The sequence below is a fragment of the Aedes aegypti genome, chromosome 1 (genome assembly GCF_002204515.2).
Source record: "Aedes aegypti strain LVP_AGWG chromosome 1, AaegL5.0 Primary Assembly, whole genome shotgun sequence".
NCBI classification, from domain to species: Eukaryota; Metazoa; Arthropoda; class Insecta; order Diptera; family Culicidae; genus Aedes; species Aedes aegypti.
In genome coordinates this window covers 187,281,576-187,302,067 of record NC_035107.1, presented here as the reverse complement: position 1 = coordinate 187,302,067, position 20,492 = coordinate 187,281,576, and the positions used below count along the sequence as shown (strand labels likewise).

General features: G+C 37.9%; 1 protein-coding gene and 1 pseudogene across 2 annotated transcripts; one reads left to right on the top strand and one right to left on the bottom strand.

Moving 5' to 3' along the window:
* The first annotated feature begins 1,807 nt into the window (after nucleotides 1-1,807).
* Nucleotides 1,808-2,452, top strand: LOC110674573 (annotated as a pseudogene).
* Nucleotides 2,453-8,130: 5,678 nt separating this feature from the next.
* On the bottom strand, nucleotides 8,131-18,147 carry LOC5569460 (protein Tube). Of its 2 annotated transcripts, XM_021855272.1 has the most exons (4): nucleotides 18,049-18,147; nucleotides 17,802-17,990; nucleotides 9,398-10,123; nucleotides 8,131-9,326 (listed from the first exon to the last, which is right to left on the bottom strand). In XM_021855272.1, the coding sequence occupies exons 2-4, from the start codon at nucleotides 17,972-17,974 to the stop codon at nucleotides 8,207-8,209; spliced, it is 2,019 nt and encodes a 672-aa protein (XP_021710964.1). In that variant the 5' UTR covers nucleotides 17,975-17,990; nucleotides 18,049-18,147; the 3' UTR covers nucleotides 8,131-8,206. The 2 variants fall into 2 exon arrangements, with proteins under 2 accessions (XP_021710964.1, XP_001658540.2); XM_001658490.3 differs by having other exon boundaries at nucleotides 17,802-18,147.
* Nucleotides 18,148-20,492: the final 2,345 nt, after the last annotated feature.

The following is a 20,492-nucleotide window of genomic DNA, read 5'->3' as shown; positions in this document are numbered from 1 at the left end:
TCGGTGCAAAAAAAAAATACTCAAATTGACAGATTTTTTGCTATTTAATGTGTTCATTCATTTGTTGTCTTGAAATAAATGAGAAAATTAGAACAATCTCATTGGTAGTAACGACAAGAAGTCTCTACTTTAAACGGAAGGTCTTTAGAGTATGTATTTCAACCAAAATGGTCTCTCTTTTTCCTTATTCCTGAATCCTGATGCAGAATTGTGCAGGCTCCAAAGAAACTTTCGGAGACTATAACGGGTGCAGGAAGTGCCTCACCTGTTCATGTGGATTTCTTCAAGAATTCACACATGCTTCCTTCCTGAAATCTAAAATTCCTTGAGGAATTCTCCGAGCAAATCTATTTTTTATAGGATTTTTTCCAGCATTCCATCCATGTATTACTCCTATGGTTTTACTTGCTTAAAAAGTTTCTCAACAAATTCACATGCAATCTGCAAAACTTCATTTGAGTCCTCACACCAGTTTATACTGCAGCAATTTTTACTATAATTCCTCCGATTATTCCACAAATTTTTATAGACTTTCTGTCCAATGTTTTTCCAGAAATTTATTTAGAAAATCCTGCAGAATACTATCCCGAGATTCGATTGTTTTTTTATTATCTCAGAAAATAATCTGGGAAATCTTCTAAAATTTCTTTAAGAGTCCAAGAATTATTCCAGCGAATCTTAAGAGTGACTTCAATATTTATCCAAGTTATGTCAGAGATTACTATACAAGTCACTGTTTTTTTTTCAGAAAAATTTCCTTGGCATTTCCCTGGAAACATTCCTGGAAGCATTCCTTAAAAAAAAACATTCGTTTTAACCGGGAATCTTAGAGGATGTCCCAGGGAAATCGATGGATGAATCACTGGATCAAATATTGGAGGAGTTATGACTTTCTTGAAAAAAATTTCGTAGAATTTTTGGAGGAATTCAGATTATTTCAGAAATATATTTTAGGGAGATCCAGGTTATTAGAGAAATATCTGCTCTGATGCTATGAGTAGTCAAAATCTTATCTTCTGGCTCCTATTAGATTCCATTTTGTTTTCTTGGTTCGTATTTGGTTCTTTTTATATCTCTTTTTGGCAAAAGGTCTTCTATTTCCTATTTTTAAGGCACTCAGTGGGGACGGATCTGGTGTAGTGGTTAGAACACATGCCTCTCACGCCGAGGACCTGGGATCGCATCCCATCCCCGAGATAGTCACTAAAAATTTTTCAGTGACGACTTCCTTCGGAAGGGAAGTAAAGCCGTTCCCAACTAACATTTAGTGCAAATGTAAACATTCTCTAAGCCCTCTTTATACGGCTTTATGCTGAGTAAAGGCGCTGTACATACGAACGAAAGCTTCTATGCGATCCTTTTACCAACAAATCTGGCGAATCTACTCAGCTATTTTTAAGCTGTGTTGGCAAGCTCTTATTCATACCGATCATTGCTCTAACTCGACAGTTATACGACATGTAGCTGTGTAACATCTTCGGAAGGCGCTTTCTCAATTATTTCGCAACAGTTGAATAATTTTTATACAGCTTCGCTGTATTATCGATTAAATATTATTTCCAAGCTGTTTCACAGCTTCCAGATTTTATATCTTAAGTATCTGAATTTAATATGTTCCCAACGTTACACAATTAAAGTATCTGCCACCGCTTGGAATCGAACTCACGATCTCTGCATCCACAAGTCCTGACGTTGTCTTTGCTGCCACCACAGTATATATCGAAGGCAAAGAAAACACACCGTTTTGTTCCACATCGAGAACGGTCCATATAATATTCTATAATGATGGTAAAAGATGTTATAGCCACGCTTACACCACTTCATCAAGCTGTAAGAGGGTGTGAAACGTCAAACGCAATGTTTACATCCAACAGGCTGTGTAGATTTGTGCTCCCGTTTGCGGAATCTTCTTCGATAAAGTGCTGCTGAAAAGAGTGCGCGATGGCTTTCGGTGATTATCCGGCGGAATACAACCCGAAGATCCACGGACCTTACGACCCTGTCCGTTACTACGGCAAGCCGGATACGCCCTTGAGCCAGGTGAAGTTGATAGAATTGAGTGCTTGATTTGGCCACCGTGACAAGAACGCAAGGCTGCCGCTGGAGCCGTGAGCCGTACCTTTTGGAGATGGCAACACAAATACTGGAAACCCAAGCGGATGGGAATTGCCCCGTTCTTCCAGGCCATCGTCGGCGGAATGGTGTTCTTCTATGCCATCAACTGCGGCAAACGGAAGCATCACAGGAACTACAAGTACCATTAAACGAAGGCACCCTGGAAGCAGGGCAGTGAGAAGCGGAACCACAGTTCATTAGAAAAGCGCGATCCGTGGAGAACAATTTTGGCAGGATCCGGAGGGTGGTTCCGGCTTATGGAAGATAATCATTAGGCATAGATTAACAGACGAATGCTGGCATACGCGAAAAATAAAATGTGAAAATCTAGCGGAAATTTCGTTTTTATCTTAAATGATGGTCACTGCTCCTGAATTGATTCTTCGAAAATTTCAGCTGTATATTCGCTGTATAACTAACGATAAAGCGCTTCTTAATTAAATATTGAGCAGCATAATAAATCATACTGTATAGAAGCAGCCAGATTAATGATGGGGACTTTTATTTCACATCATTGGGTTGCTACTTTTTACGGTGCTGAGTTACAGCTTAGTGAAAGCAGCAAAAGCGATAACTGACGAAGTTTATTCAGCTAATATTTATAGCAGCAAATTGTTTGCGATACAGCTGTATAAACGCTACTAGTTCTATTTTTGACAGCTTTCAATTTTTACTGCGTTCGCTGCTTCAATTCAACTGTTATACAGCACAAAGCAAATAATCTTGGCTTATAGCGCTAAAATTGTTAGTTGGGTTGGTCCCGAGATGAACTATCCCAGGGCTAAAAATCTCGTTAATAAAGATAGAAAAAAAGGCACTCAGTCGCTACCAGCCCGACGAAAAGTCTTCTTAGTCTTGTGGTAAAGGCTGGAATGAAATTGAGCAAAGTGAAGTCAGTGACAAAAACCTAGTTTTGTGATAATCTACTTTGAAGTTTTTTCAGCAATTTTTCATTCTATGGAAGTCAAAAAACAAACCAGTATTCCAAGATATATGCTATTTTTAGATGAGCGGAAAAGTTACCTGAAAATATCGTTAGAATGCTTGGAAACAGAAGAATTTCCTCATGTCAACTCAACTCAAAACGCCTGAAATGTCACTTACACTTCTTAGTGTTTGAGCACCTTTGATATAGTAGTTTTCAAATTCCAGCCCAGGGTTATATTGGTTCTTAAACTCACTGCACACCAAAAATACTAACGTTTGTCCTACCCATGGTACCGAACGTGGACGCGCCTCTGGAAATAATGAAACACTATACGGTAGATTTTTCGCAATATTCACGCTGACCACTCGAAAACCTCGATAACACAGCGGTACACAAAACGATAATCACAAGAGAAACACAAAAAGTGACTAAAAAAGATCGATTTTAGCCGATTAAAAACGCAAGTAATTGCCGGTATGAAACGTAAACAGATCAGTGCGAATTAAGGGTATACGTATTATTATTACGCCCAATGCTAAAAATACTTCATTTGGCCAACCGTGAACTAGGTGGCGGTAGTGAGCAAACGTCAAAATCGAACAAAAGTGATGCGAGCGCCACGGGTGGCCCGTCGGCCAACTACCAAATATTAGAATTGGGCGCTATTCTGCTGTGCGTTGAAAATAATTAGAGTGTTTCGTCTGTTTGTCTGTGATATTAGTTTAAATAAAGAAATCTATTGCAAATGTCATAGTATATAAATCAGAGCGTTCTTATTAACGCTTGTATTGGGTTTCGAATCCCGATTTCCATAACTTTTACGCACATTATTATGAAAATTTATTGGATTTTTTCGGTGAATACAATACCTATACTCAGGGTGAATGGGAGTAACGAAAATAATGAAATGATAAGATGGATAGAATCGCAAGCGAGCGACGAGAGAAATAGGCCAGGAGAAGTGGATGAACTTGTCATTCATTTTTCTGTCAATTCTCATACAAAATCTACTTTTTCTCTGACATAAATTCACTCTAGGTGAACCACTTCCCCTGGCCTATGAATAGAAGTTGAGAATTTGTTTTTAACAGAGGGCCATATGTGTGTACAACACAATCGAAACGACAACTCGTTGTCTAACGTCCTGGTCTCGAACGGCTAGATGTTGTAGTGTTGGTCACTACTAACACTAGACAGGCAAAAATTTGTCGCCTCGACCTGTTAATTATATTGTTCGGCGTTTGTAACAGTTCTATCGATCGTTGGCATATTTTCGGAGATTGATACGAAATTGACGTTAGGGATGGTACACAAATTATGTCACGCTAAATTTTAACTTTTTAGACCACCTCCCCCCCCCCCCCCCTTTGTCACACTTTTTGTATGAGCCCTCCGAACATTTTGTAAGGCTTGTCACGCTCGGCTTGACCCCGTCCCCCCCCTTGGACCGTGACGTAATTTGTGCATGACCCCTTACTTATTGTTTTTTTTTTCGCGTATAATATCGCATACCCCTAATTTGCCCAAGTGATCATTCGAACTGAAGTTAGATTTTACTTTGCCAATTATATTCTACATTTATAAGGTTTAATCATCGATTGTGTTGTTCACACATATGGCCCACTGTTAAAAACAAATTTTCAACTTCTATTCATTTCTCTCGTCGCTCGCTTGCGATTCTATCCATCTTATCATTTCATTACTTTCGTTACTCCCTTTCACTCTGAGTATAGGTATTGTATTCACCGAAAAAAAGCCAATAAATTTTCATAATAATAAAGTCATGCGGTGATTAAACCTTATAAATGTGTTACGCACATTGATTAGAAATATTATGTATCCGGTAGAAATCAAGACCAACATTTATTTATAATTATTGTTTTTTCGGGCCCCGTGCGTCGCACGTGAATAGTGCGCTGTGTTCATAAAAATCGTAAGAATGCAGCGCCACACTAAAAAACTGATTTCAAAATCGCGCGAGTTGAGGCGCGTCGCGAGTCTCACTGGCGCGATCCGGTTTGGTGGCGGTGCGACCATATCTAAATTTGATCGAAAGCAAAACATTTGAGATTTTCATTTATTGTAAACTATTAAAATAAAATTGATATTTTTACTGTCCATCCGAACGCGCCTGTGAATCTTCCAAGATATGTAAATCCCTAACCACCAACTTCACATACCTTATTCCTGATTGGTCGATCAGAAGAAGGCAAAGAATACGAAAGAAAGGAGCATCGTCTGCTATTCAAATTGTGTAAAACAGACTACTTTCGACTGACTCGGTTCATTTCATTTACTTTACTTTCAAGCTAATAACAGCTCCTCGTGATAAACGCAGCATCGATACAGTCGAGATACAATCCCATTAGACACCACTACAAGAATCCTCAAGATCAGCTGATCCGAGGAGCGGCCAACTGACAACGTCATGTAGTGCTATTCATCTGTGACAGCATCTACGCTAACAAAGCCTTCAGCCCTTTTTCAGGGTTACCTAATGTGACCTGGATGATGTTTGTTTAGCTGATTTTGTAGCTTGGTATACTCCATGCTGAGGTGCCAATAGCTACAAACTCCCGAGCATACCACGAATACTAAAGTGGCGAGGTTATAGTATGAACGAGTTAGAAAAGTACAAGCGTGAATCGGTACCGTCAAACGGGGTGACTTGCAACACTTTTCAACTTCAATCAACCAAAATCATGATCATCTAAAAATCTAAATTCCTTTATGAACTTTTAATGGTCGACCCGCCTACAGAATGAGGTGACAGAAGATTGAATCGAATTATTTTATCATACCAAAAATCATAAAAAAGGTGAAAATTTTCAAATTTCCCTATGCGGGGTGACTTGCAACACTCTATGCTAATTTAGTTTTTGCCATCAAAATGTTGATATTTTTTATAAGTCGCACTTGTTAAGAATTATTATTCATGTATTTGAAGCATTCGAACCATTACAAGAGCATTTTGATTACCTATTTTCAAGAAAATGATTGAGACATTTTTGTATGGGAAAATGAGGCGTAAAATCATCAAGGTCAAATATCTTAATTCAACAATACATTTAACGAGTGTTTGAAGATGATTGACGAATTATGACTCATTTTATTATAAAGTAGACCTAATACAAAAGATTTCCACTTTTATAAAACTCTAAATTCCATGGAAATTAGATGTTGCAAGTCACCCCGCATAGGTACATCTTTATAAAAAGTATTTATATTAAAAAGTTGTTACTAAAATTTCGTAAAATAAAATTCGTCATATTATAACTTATTAGTTGTAGAAACAACATGTAGAGTATTAGTTTTGTAGATTAAATCTATATCATGTTTTCAGGCCACGATTTCGAACCTCCATCAAGTATCAGTTTTAAAGGCATTTAACAGAATTATGTTCAATTTGTAAAAATATTTCTAATAGCTGCTTTAATTGTGGCTACTACATGAATTATAAGTGACACGTGTTGTAGTACCGATTAATAACAAATTTTCATTTGAATTTTGTGTTTTATAGTGAAATTTGGTTGTAAATTACTATGTGTTGCAAGTCACCCCGTTTGACGGTACTCTTATTTCTACCGTTCAGAACTGAACATTGTGATATTCTGGATGGTACAAAGTTTCTTCAGCTGTATGAAATAAATAATGTGGACATCTTGAGGAAACGGAATCTCAATTTGGAGTAGACTGTCGGGGAGTACCTTCGTACGATTTCCACGGTTCCAAACGATGATGACATCGAATGTTTGCCAACAGGAACGCTAAACGCAGTCATCAGGTAGCGTAACAACGTCATGTCATAAGAGGCTACCAATTTGGAGCAGTGTGACTTTATCTTGCATGTAATCGATGGACTATATAGTTATAACGAGATCAATAATGCCATGTTATCCGGGTTCACTAGAGCATGTTCGCTCGGAAGAAGATTGCCAGTCTGCTTTCAGACGGCCATGGTGTTAGACGGGTGGAACTCGTGTCTTTTTCATGCGGACCGACGAAGGCTTTTTGTTGGGGGGCTCGGAATCAAACCCAATAGCCGTTATTTGAGCGGGAAAAAATGCTAAAGTAGTTTCAAGAACAAGATCTTTTGTAATGTTACATATATCCAATATATATATCCATATATCATTCGATTCTAGATCGAATTCTGAGTGTCCTCCCAAAGTTTGAGCTTATTTGGATGAAAACTGAGACTGCACAAGCCCTTTAAAGTTTATATGGGAATTACTATGGGAAACGCAAGCAATTCATTCAATCGGTCATAGTGTTTGCCCATGTGCTCTTGGGGATAAGAGCCACGTTGATACTGTGAGATACATTTATCAGCTACAACTTTGCCGAAGACCGTTTTCAAATCGGACGCCTCAGTAATTAGTTATTGATTTATATCCAGTCACAAATTCTTCAGCAGTGCTCATTTAACTTCTGAACAGGCAACATTGCTGCATCTGGCGCGAAAGATAGCACGCACAAATCATGGCTACTATGTTTTACTGCATATATCCAGTGATGCCTGCAGAACAGCCCAATAATTATAGCCAAAGTTTTACAACTCATTCAAAAATCAATAACTAATTACTGGGGCGTCCGATTCAAAAACGGTCTTCGGCAAAGTTGTAGCTGCTTTTTATTTCTCACAGTATCAACGTAGTTATAATCCCCAAGAGCACATGGGCAAACACTATGACCGATTGAATGAATTGCTTGCGTTTCCCATAGTAATTTCCATATAAACTTTAAAGGGCTTGTGCAGTCTCAGTTTTCATCCAAATGAGCTCAAACTTTGAGAGGACACCCAGATTTTGATCTAGAATCGAATGAGCGGTGTGGAGCAAAAACTATTTTTTGAACCACTCTAATATCCATGCCTTCATTTAAAAAAAAATAGGACCCTATTATAGTTTTTATAGCATGTTCCCTGACTTCCAGTGAAAGTCCCTGACATTCCCTCATTTTCCTTGCTTTCCCTGGTAGTGGACCCTCTGATGTAGGAATAGAAGTAGACACAAGGAAGACAACAAATGACATGATTTATAAATACCTCAAGGCGTTTCGAATAAAATCCTAACTTAACTCGTGCATTCATTTATGATTCAAAAGAGTTAGAATTTTAAAATTATATTTACATTGATTAAACATACATCGTTTGACTTATCACTAGCAAATCCCTTGCTTCATTTTTTGAACACATTCCCGCACAGCTGCAGCCGATGGACGCTTGAATCTTTCTCGTAGGCACCAATTCGACAGTTTCAGCAACTCCTTCCCATACGTAAGCCATTCGCTAAGCTCATGCTGTGAAACTTTACGATCAACCATACTTTCCAAGTCAGCTCCTCTTGCAGTTACACGTTCTATTAAATCTCCTACGCCTTCAGGAAGCACCTCACATAGGACTTCTTCTCCAGTCACCACCTCGGCCAACACAACTCCATACGAGTAGACGTCCAAAGCTGGAGTAACAGTGCCTCGCATAGCTTCCGGTGATATGTAAGGCCCTGTTCCACTCACTTCCGTAGCTGTTATGCTGTCTATTCGTTTCACTAATCCAAAATCACACAACTTAGCTACGTCTCCATGTAATAAGATGTTCGCCAGTGTTACATCGCGATGTACAACTTGCACCAACGGGCTATGTAAATATTCAAGAGCAACTGCGATTCCAAAGAGATAACTGATGCGTCGAGTAACGGTGAGATGCAGTTGTCCTTTACGACTTTTATCTAAAGCTGCGCCCAGAGTGCCATCCGGAAGATATTCATAGACCAAACATAGCGTTACATTTTCCGAGAAACCAATTAGCTTAACAATATTCGAATGGTTGTACTTTGATAGTAGCTCACGTTCTCTGTCAAATTTTTCCTTATATTTATAGTTTGTTGGGAAGAGGCGCTTCACTGCTGATACGGGATATATTGGGGTGAGGTTCAACGCTAGAAACACTTCACCGAATCCTCCAATGCCCAGGACTCGCCCATCTGGCTGCAACGGATTTCCGTTCGAAAAACGCTTGATGTCGAAGTTGCCCGTTGCTGTTGTTAGGCTATCGAACGAGAAGTTGATCAACGGTTCAACTGTAGCAACATTTGTTGAGGAAAATGCCATCAGGTTTGAAGCGCAAACTGGTTCATTATTGCTGCTCTGTTGTTCAGTTGAATCCGATGAACTGGACTCGCTTGAATGCTCTTCTGACTGAAAAGTTTCAGTAGACCTAGATACGTCATTCACGATTTGTTGACTATCCGAACTCGCCATTAAGGCGGAAATGGCGGGTATTCTGGAATGGAAATTCAAAAAAATAATTAATACTGGTATGATTCATAGATAGGCGTAACTAGTTATCATTACCCGACATCCATGCTTGCTTCGGAGGCTGCTGGGCCAAATATAGAGAGATTAGGCACTTCTCCAGCTTCTGGAATAGTCGGCAACACCATAGGCAGAATTCGAGACAAAGATTCGGTTGGTGTAGAGTTTGAACTACTCTCACTAGTACTATCAGATGTAGAGGAAAGCGTATTTCCTTCAATAGTTTGCCTTGGCGTGCTATCGTTGTCAGACGTGCTGGCTTCTGTATCCTGTCCATCAGCATTTAGTAAATCACTTAACATCGGTACTGCTCCTATTGATTGATCATTATTATCGCTCCTCGACAGAAGTGGCAGCGATCCTTCAATAATCGAATCCGGGACGGTATTTGGTGGATTTACTACATCATCTCGCTTCGCTGGTAGATTATAGTCCAAATTATTCACTTGGGTTATTGATATGTCTCCATTTTGCAGAGCAGTGGAACTGGGATAGGCAATTCCCTCCAACTGCTTCTCGATCAAACGATTCAATTCTAAATCTACATCGATTGGTGCTGCAGGACCAGAATTGGGTTGCGCAGATTCCGGCACTTTCAGCAGTTTCTCTATGTGACGAACAGCTCGAATCATACCGCCTTTGTCGACTAGCGTGTAAAGATGACCCAATGTGGGTCGCTCCCCTTTTCGGCCGGACGTTCCCCATTCTTCTAGGAGAATACGGGCGCGAGCAGTGTTCTGTATTCTTCCGTAGTCGTCGAGCTCACTAAAATGAAATTGAAATTGAGACAAATTATTGCTTCCTTACAATAAGCAAACTAAATTACTAAAATAAGAAATGGAACACCTTCAACACATGTAGTCAATAATGTGTAATTTTACAATTTTTTTGACCTGAAAAATAGTAAAACTAATACACAATATACAGTTTCAATTGTGAATGCGCTTCGAGAAGGCCAGCAAGCGGGTTCAGTTTTCACTTCGCCGGAGTGAAAAGTGATTTCTTTCTCAGTTAATCTGTCTGTAAGCTGAAAATGGATTGTGGCTGCTCAGTCAAGGATGAAGGATCAATTGGTGAGCTCATTTCATGCTTTTATTTTAAATCTGTAAAATATGTATGACTGCACATTTAACCGTTACAACGGTGGGACGTAAATACGATTTTTCAACAAACTATAAATGGTTCGTCACTGTAAGTGTCGTCTTTTACACTTATTTATGCTTTACATTTTTTTTTCAAACACCCCTTTCCTCTTTCTTTTATTTGTGTAATTAAAAGAAAACTTTGAATGCTTCGACACTATAAGTGTAGACTTGCAAAAGGTTCTCTTCATTCAACGAACTTCCAATGGTTCGCCACTGGAAGTGTCGGCATGAGAGTGTTCTGTTATGATTCAATCAATCTCATTTTTTTCATGTGAGTAAAATATGATAACATATGCTTTCTTCCTGACAGCTTTCGAAATGTTGCGTTTAGCTATTTGTTCAACAAACTTCGAATGGTTCGTCACTTCAAGTGCCAACATTTTTTTTATAAGGTACCGTGGGGCAAGTGGGTAATGGAATTTGCATAGTTGAGATTCTTCAAATTCTAGAGACCTTAAATTGAAACAGATGAGGTCGTGTATATTTTTTAGCTTGACTCCCACCAAATATAAGCAGCATGCTGAAATTGATTTTTATAAAAAAATGAAGAAAAAAATACAGAAATTTTTTTTTGAAAAATGTCTCCTTACTTTTCACTTGCCCCAAAAGTGGGGCAAGTGAAAAGTTTACCGTTTTGAACAATAAATTCAAAAGCAAAAAGTTATATCCACGATTTCTATAAGCTTTAACATTTGTTAAGGCTTTCCAATGAACAATAACATAAGTAATATGTAAACAAAGAAAATGTTATTCTTTTCACTTGAATTTTCTTCTGTTCAGTTATGTTAGTTGAAATGATTCGACAACATTATAACTGCAACATTTCCAATGTTAGTTCTTACATTATAGGACAGCAACTGCATTCCTGCTCTGTATAATTCCCACCGCTCGTTATTTGTTTTTGAGAAAGTCGGACATGACGTCGGATAATTCTACGGGAGAAATCAAACGGAATTCTTCAATAACGTATTTAGAATCTTTTTATGTGAATATCCCATTTTTATGTTTTGAACTAGCTTTAAATAGACATTCCACGAGATTTCCGTGTGTTCTCTAATATTGCAATTTTTTGGTCAACGTCTTCCTTTTTTTCTGCCCGAAGTAGACATATTAATATTGTAATTTTTGGCAACATCTTTTAGAGAAGTTCCATGATTTCTAATAGCTTTTAAGGTGAAACATCTCGGAATCCAAAGATGGCCGTCACAATGGCCGACTTGGGCCCCTACTCACGTTTTCAATGGCACAAAACTGGAGAGATAGTTGGCAAACGTTTCAGATCTTCTTATTTTAAGCTTTCTGATAGTGCACAAAGCCAAAATAAAAAGTACACTGTTGTTGGATGCTTTCTTCGCGAGATTTGTGCGTTTGAAGTTTCAGTGCAATCCTAGAAGTTGATTCCAAACTGTGTCACCTTAACGCTTGAGTATAGTGTTTCTTGAATTATCAGCACGTTAGGTTTTTCTATGATAATCGCGAACCATGTTTACTTATGACTACTTAAAGAGAAAACACAAATTCAATCTCTAATGAAAAACTTTTCACTTGCCCCACCTGATAAGAAAATTGAAGGTGTTTAAATTTAGTTATTTTTAGGTCTACGTCGAATTAATTCTAAAACTTTTTTTATTGCGGTTTGAAACTGTCACAGAGGACAACTAAGAAGTGGTACAGGAAATTATTTTCCGCAACTTTTTTCCACTGAAAATATTAAAATAAGATTGTACGCCGCCAACTTGTTACGGAGTAACAGTTGACAGGTTAACAATTTTTCGCTCTATTATGCAAAAATGGCTGAAAAATCTCAGAAATCTCTTACCTATCGTAATGTTCTCAATGGCCTCAAAGGTTTACGCATGAGTTTAAAACGTTAATTTACATATTCAGTAAAATATATCAATAGTTTTCACTTACCCCATTTACCCACTTACCCCGCGGTACCTTACTTGGAAATTTTTCATATCATTTGACAATATTATACTTATTAGCATGTTAATATCTCACAAATAATTGTTTAATAGGAAAAGGTATCGACCGTGATTGTTTTATATTCTATTTTGTTATGGCTATATCGGTCATGCGACTCAAAGCTAAAAGGAGTCTGTAGAAGATTTTTGCAAATGATAGAAATGACTTGGTGGATAGATGTCACGAGGGAGCGACAAGATTTAAATTAAGGTACCGCGGGGCAAGTGGGTAAATGGGGTTAGTGAAAATAATTGGTATATTAAACTCAGTATGTGAAATAACGCTTTAAACTCATGCGTAAACCACAGAGAAACAGACGTAACACTTAGAACAAATCGCGATAAAAATCATAGTCACGAAAACATGTACGCCCAATGCTAAAAACACTGTAGTTGGCCGATGGACCAACAGGTGGCGGTAGTGTGTAAAAGTCAAACACGAACAAAAACGACGCGAGCGCTGCGGGTGGTCGATTGACCACCTATCAGATATTCGAATCGATCGTTAAAAAGTTGGTCGATGCACAGCGATGAGAGTGTGACGTCTGTTTGTCTGTGCGTAAACCTTTGAGGCCATTGAGAACATTACGATAGGTAAGAGATTTCTGAAATTTTTCAGCCATTATTGCATACTAGAGCGAAAAATCGTTAACCTGTCAACTATCACTCCGTTACAAGTTGGCGGCGTGCAATCTTATTTTAATATTTTCAGTGGATAAAAATTGCGGAAAAAAACTTTCTGTACCACCTTTTAGTTGTCCCCTCTGACAGTTATAAACTGCAATAAAAAAAGTTTTAGAATTCATTCGACGTAGACCTAAAAATAACTAAATTGAAACACCGTCGATTTTCTATTCTTTCGACGTGGGGCAAGTGAAAAGTTTCTCTTTAGAGATTGAATTTGTGTTTTCTCTTTAGGTAGCTATAAGTATGCAAGGTTCGCAATTATCATAGAACAACAGAACGTGCTGATATTTCAAGAAACACTATACTCAAAGCGTTAAATGCTATTATCAAGGTCAAATCATAGGACTTCTCTAAAAAAATGTTTACTTCGGACAGCCGAATAAAGGAAGACGTTGATTGAAAAGTTCTAATATAAAAGAACGCATGTAAATCTCGTGGAATGTCTATGTAAAGCTAGTTCAAAACATAAAAAATGGGGTATAGGTGTAACCACATAAAAAAGTTTCTAAACACTTTATTGAAGGATTCCGTTTGATTTCCCCCGATGAGTTATCCGACGTCATGTCCGAATTTCTTAACAAATAACGAGCGGTGTAAATTCTACAGAGTAGAAATGCAATTGCTGTCCCATGAACTAACATTGGAAATGTTGCAGTTATAATGTTGTCGAATCATTCCAACAAACATAACTGAGCAGAAGAAAATTCAAGTAACAAGAATAAAATTTTCTTTGTTTACATGTTACTTATGTTATTGTTCATTGGGACGCCTTAACAAATGGTAAAGTTAATAGAAATCGTGAATATAACTGTTAGTTTTTGAATTTATTATTCAAAACGACGTGTTTCAAAAACTTTTTCTGAACTTTTTTGTTCAATTTTACATAAAAATAAATTTCAGCATATTGCTTATATTTGGTGGGAGTAAAGCTGAAAAATAGACACGACCTCATTTGTTTTATTTTAAAGCCTCTAGGATTTGAAGAATCCCAACTATGCGAAATCCATAACCCACTTGCCCCACTGTACCTTAATTTAAGGGTTCTAGAACTTTACAACAACATTGAGGCTAAAAGCTCAATTGAAATTTCTTTATACTTCTAGGTTGTGCTGCCCTATTTGTTTGTAAAAACGGTTTTTTCGAGAGAGAAAGAGAGAGAGAGAGAGAGAAAGAAAGAGAGAGAGAGAGAGAGAGAGAGAGAGAGAGAGAGAGAGAGAGAGAGAGAGAGAGAGAGAGAGAGAGAGAGAGAGAGAGAGAGAGAGAGAGAGAGAGAGAGAGAGAGAGAGAGAGAGAGAGAGAGAGAGAGAGAGAGAGAGAGAGAGAGAGAGAGAGAGAGAGAGAGAGAGAGAGAGAGAGAGAGAGAGAGAGAGAGAGAGAGAGAGGTCTTTCGACTTTCTGTCTTTCGACTTTCTGTCCTTTCGACCTCTGCAAGATTTCTGCAAGACCTTTCGAAATTCTGCAAGATTTCTTTAAAATTTTAACTAGATAAAAGGATACCTTTTTTTCAAAAAAAAAAAAATTAAAGCATTCTTCCAGGAGTTTTCCATGTATTTCTTCAAAGACATGTGAATGTAATTTTCCAGAAAGCTGACAAATTGCTGGAAAAAAAAAGTCGTGGCGTATTCCCAAAGCAAATTTTAGGGTAACTTCTGTTAACGATCAACGCTCCGTCATCGTTATCATCGTCATCATCGAAAATTGAAAAGCAGTTTTTCTGTTCAAAACTAAAAATTATTCGATGAAAATGTGTTCACTGTGTTTCGGTAGGGGAACAGAATACAGTGAACACATTTTTCTGTAAATTTTCTTGATTTTGAACGAAAAAACTGCTTTTGAAAATTCCGAAATCAATGACGGATCCTGCCCCCTTAAAACTTGTGTAAGTTCTCAAGTCATCCTTGATGAATAAGGATTCCTAGAAGATCTCATTCATGAGGAAATTTTACAAGATTATCTAGATTATTGGTAAGATATTAAAAAAAAGAAAAAAATCAATTGAATCTCTGGATAATATCCCGCAGGATTTTGTGAAGGAATTCCAGGAAAAACATAGGACGAAATACATAAAAAAGTGTGTAGGGATGATCAGAAGATTACATGAAAAAAATGCTGCAGTGTTAACTGGTGTGGAACCTTAAATGAACTATCGAATATCCCATAGGAGTTTTTGAAGAATTCATTAAAAATGTTTGGAAAAACTCCAGGATGAGATGCTGGAGAAATTCCTAGAAAAAATCTGGGGGAAACTCAATTATGAAATACAGGTCGAATTTGATGAATTATTTTTTGGAGCAATTCTTTGGAATAACCGTAGATGAAATGGCGTAGAGATTCTTGTCGGGTTTCTTGGAAAAAAAAAATCCTTGTAGGGAAGGTGTACCGGTATTCGCCATGTACCAGTTATTCGCCACCCCGGATTATTTTCCGTTTTACGACATATATGTTGCCAATTGTTTAGTGTTCTCTAAATTGCTAAATTGCTAAATTGCATTTTCCTTAAAATTGTTGCTCCTTTGCACCTATTTTTTCGCCATGGTGTTCCTGATTCGCCAATCTCCATAAGAAATCAACGTAGGTGGCGAATTCAGGAACCGAAATTAAAATCGTGGTGCAAGTGGTCCAGTATTCGCCAGATATGCACAGATACGCAATTATGTTTTAGTAAGTCGATAAAATTTCATATTCGAAAGGATCCTCACAGAACAGCTCAAATAACGTTTTGATAACGGCCCAGTCAATTGTTTTTTCGATTGAAGAGAATTTTCCTGATTGTGCTATAAATTCCCGGACAATTCCAGGTTGAATAAAATTGCCTGATAATTACAGGTATTCCAGGTATTTCCGGGTAGTAGACACCCTGTCAATGATGCCAAGTTAAATCTTAAATTTTGGATATTTTGCTACCATTAGAACCATGCAAATGTCGATGTTGGGTAACATAAGTATAATCGTTGTCCTCTACTTCTTGGCATATCTCCACTGCTTTCCTGTGTTCTCAGAGCATTTTAACAGTTGTTGTTAACAAATAGGGTAACGGTCGTATTTTGGACCCTCTTAGGAAGTGATTTTAGTTTTTAATCCCAATTGATTTATTGCACAGCGTAACCAAGCTAAAAAGTATGCCAAAATGTAGAGGAAAACTTCCTCTACGAGATAAAAATACCCTAGGGGGGTCTGTAGCCTTGAGGTTACGCTTTCGCTTCATAAGCGGAAGGTCATGGGTTAGATTCCCAGCCCCTCCACAAAAAAACCCGTCCAGCCACCAGAAGATGCCTCACGGAGGACCGTGCTTTGGGGAGCACCTCCATCCTCCGTCAGTATCAGAAGGTGACTGAGACAAACTGACCCTCTTCGCAGGCAGCTAGCCTCACTAACAACAGAGCTCTCTCCTACCTGCTCGGTGTGAGAGTAAAAGAGTAGGAGAGAGTGAAAGTTGATGTAAATATAAATAAGTTAAAAATAGATCTGTATCGGTAAAGAAGCTACAGATCATCTGATTCCGGCACAGTAGTGGCCACGAGCACGGAGTGCCTTAAAAAAAAAAAAAAAAAAGGATAAAAATACCCATACGGTCATGTAGCATCCAATAACCGTCGAAAATAATTGAATTGTGAAGCACTGTTTTTCATAATTTTGGACACACCAATACATTTTGGACCCTCAAAGTATATATTTTGGACCCCCGGCATTTTTTATCGTTTGGCGACAAAGTCCACGACACTGGTTGTATAATATGCTTGCCCATAGTTTAATCAATCGATTGACAATGGAAAACCGAAGAAAGTCTACGCTTTTAGTTCACAAATTTGAAAAAAGTTTTTGTTTACATTTGAAAAAATTCTGACGGCTTCAATTTCTGTGTATGCGTGTTGTAACGGGTGCATGGATGAACCGATTAAATAAAATTAATTTGAGATAAAATAAACATTTTTTCTATGTACAAACGGTTGATGCAAGTGCGGACTAGTCCTATCTTTCCAAATGGCATGCGAATTGAGTCGGTCTTTTGATTTAAACTGGGAAATTTGCAGGAAAATAGCCCAGGGGGTCCAAAATATATTGGTTACCCTACATTTCTTTGCTAATACTCAAAGAACCTATGTATGTAATGAGTGAGCGAATGCTGAATATTGAAATATTGAGTGAATATTTTTTTTTTAATCTTAACAAAATTATTAAGAGGAAAATTAACAGGAATTCCAGGAGAAATTTCTAAGAAATATTTGGAACTATCCCATATCAAAATCCTTGATCCTTCCTTGAATGATTTCTTCTTTGGCAGAAGTCTGATTTTTAAATGGACTCCAAGAATTATAAAAACGTTCACGACACGCAACTTTTAATAAATAAGAATACTAAGAACAATTTATGAAAAACTTAAATAATATATAATTCTTTGTAGCTTTATAGCTTTTTTTTCTTCGACCAGGGGGAGCAAAATTACTCAACAATATTTGTTAAAATTCAAGTTACGTCTAAAGTACTGTGAGAATTTCATGTAAATCAATTCATAAATCACTGAGATCTAGCCCACCTAAGTTGGGCATTTTGTATGAAAATTCGGAAAGTTGCAAATGAATTGTCCCACACTGTAATTCAATTTCGTCCTCTTCTATGCCTAAACTCCGGATATGAGTGACTCACCTCTCATGCGTTCCGTTGTATCTTATCGGGTAGCTGCCAGCCGGTCGTTCAACGTCTGCAATTTTCCTAGGGATTAAGTAGAACAGTGTTCGCCAATCATCCTCCAAAACACTAGCCAGCTCGTCCAGCTCGAACACTTTTCGGACCTCCGTGGAACGGGTGTATGGCGTCATTGCTCCGTAATCCTAACTGATGGAAACTCTCTGGTTTGATGTTATGCGAGCGAACGTAAATATTATAGACATACAAATTCAATTAATTTAGCGAGCAACTTCTACCACTTTTATGATCTTCAGTATGAAAGTAAACAACACATCAGTTTCAGTCAGCTGTTTTGATTGAACCATGACAAATGGGTAGCGCAATAAACTTCACCAAAGGTACAAAAGAAAACATTCCAGCGTATGTGTGTGTGACATCCGTGTCTACCTAAAACCCACACGGAAAAGCGAATCTACACTCAGAAACAAAAATAGTCACCGAATTAAATACAAGAGATCTGTGACAAAAGTTTATGCATAAATCTCGCATACTCTGAGATAACGCCCTAAAAGCCATTGGTAGCCACGTGTGTAGCTCGTTGTTTCTGAGCAAATGAAAGAATAAGCATCCAAACCAACATCACGGGCAGGTAGATAATGATCCTTTCTTCCCCATAGCGTTGTGAAATAACATGAAAATCCATTCAAATGCTCAGAAACAATGAGCTACACACCTGGTTACCAATGGCTTTTAGGGCGAGATCAGAAGTTATGCGAGAAATGTTTTTCTTTCTGTTTTTTTTCATGCTGCTTTGAATTTTTACCCTAACTTATCGAGTCATGGAACAAAAATGCTTTTGAAAACTGTTAGCAAGGACCATCATGTAACCTTGAAATTTTATGTTTAGTACACGCAGCGAACTGAACTATCGAAATTCAAACATTTTGCCTTATGAAAGGTGGAACAATTCTCGCGGAACATTACTAAAGGACCTATGTACAAATGAGAGATTCTCTCCTCTCTCGTTCTCTTTCGATTATAACAGTGGAATACTAAAAATTTTGGGAAGTTTTTCACAATAGATCGAAAGTCAATTTCCTTGACTAGCGTTTCATACAAAAACGCAACAGAAGAGGTTAATGTGACACAGTTATTAATGAAAAAAAAGTAAACAAAGAGAGCCTCTCAGTGTTAGATAGGTCCTTTAGTAATGTTCCGCGAGAATTGGGTCCTAAAATTTGTGAGGAAATCTTGTTTTTATTTAATAACACGAAAAAGCATGTTGCTGTAATTACTTTAGCAATTTTTCCCGCTCAAATAATGGCTATATCATGTTTAAACTTTTATTTAAAAATTTGGTCCATAAATGAACCTTGACACTTTTGATCATGTTTGACGTTCGCTTAGTCGACGAAAACACCACAGGGGTTTTAGTTCGTCCACGGAGTTGTTCCTATCTGACATTTCGTAAGGGACACGGAAAACAAAATACACCCAAAATTTGAGTTTAAGCCAAAGGATGTGACAAAATCTAATACAATTTTTTTGAGCTTGAACCAACGGAAAACATTAGAAAATTGAGTAAACATGTGTTTTTGGCCTAAATTTAAGCGTTTGGCACTAAGATTGGGACAGGGCTTTAGGACCCAATTCCCGACCAACCAGTCTTCATAATTCTTTATAGATCTCTGACCAACGATGGCGATCGCTAACGGTTCAAAACGAATCTATATCGAACGCTATCGAAAATCACTAACTGGTTGACCGGGTTATTGCAATGCGAGTGCTTTATGCACCGTTCCAGCAACACTCCATACCAAGGCGTCGATAGGTGCGTGGTATACGCACGGGCCTATCGATCGCAAGGTTCTTGGTTCGATTCCAGGTTGCCGCGTAAACAGTTTTAGTTGTCAAATTTTGGTTTTATAAGGCAAATTTATGAGTTTCAACCCGATTCCTTTTGGCGAATTTTCATAAGGGGTTTCTATGTATTTCGATAGTCCCACTATGACCTGCACATTTATATGCAATATTTTTTTTGGGTTTTATTGAGGATTTTACCCTCTAATAGACTCACACCTAAAGGGTTGATTCATAAATTTCATAACGCCAAAAACGGCCATTTTTGACACCCACCCACCCCCTCGTAACACTTTTTGTATGAACATTTTACAAATTTTGTATGAGCCGTAACAGCGTGCTTCTATTAAAGTGCCATAGAAATTGACGTGTGAGTATTTATTAACTCAGGCAAATGGACTATCGATAAACATAGGAATCCCTTATAAAAATTCGCCACAAGAAATCGGATTGAAATTCATAAATTTGCCTTATGAAACCAGAATTTGAAAACAAAAAAATGTTTTCGCGGCAACCTGGAATCGAACCAAGAACCTTGCGATCGATAAGCCCGAGCGTACACCACGCGCCTATCGACGCCTTGATGTGGAGTGATGCTAAAACGATACATAAACGTTCGTATTGCAATAATCGTTTCATCTTTCATAAGGCAAAATGTATGAAATTCGATAGTCCAGTTCGCTGCGTGTTTTTCCACGTTCAGAATGTACAAGAGAATCTATTCCTCAATAAAATGAACAATAAATAAAAGGTTCTTAATATTTTCCAAGTGTGTACTTTTGTTTCTCCGTGCAGGAACACATCGCGCAATGTTGTGCGGCATTTGTATTTTGACAGTTTTGTCAACCA

Coding starts and splice junctions, on each gene's coding strand:
- LOC5569460 (XM_001658490.3), bottom strand. CDS start 17,974: ATGACGCCATACACCCGTTCCACGGAGGTCCGAAAAGTGTTCGAGCTG. Junction 10,124..17,801: donor TACAACGGAACGCATGAGAG/GTGAGTCACTCA, acceptor ATTTCATTTTAG/TGAGCTCGACGACTACGGAA. Junction 9,327..9,397: donor GAAGCAAGCATGGATGTCGG/GTAATGATAACT, acceptor TTTCCATTCCAG/AATACCCGCCATTTCCGCCT.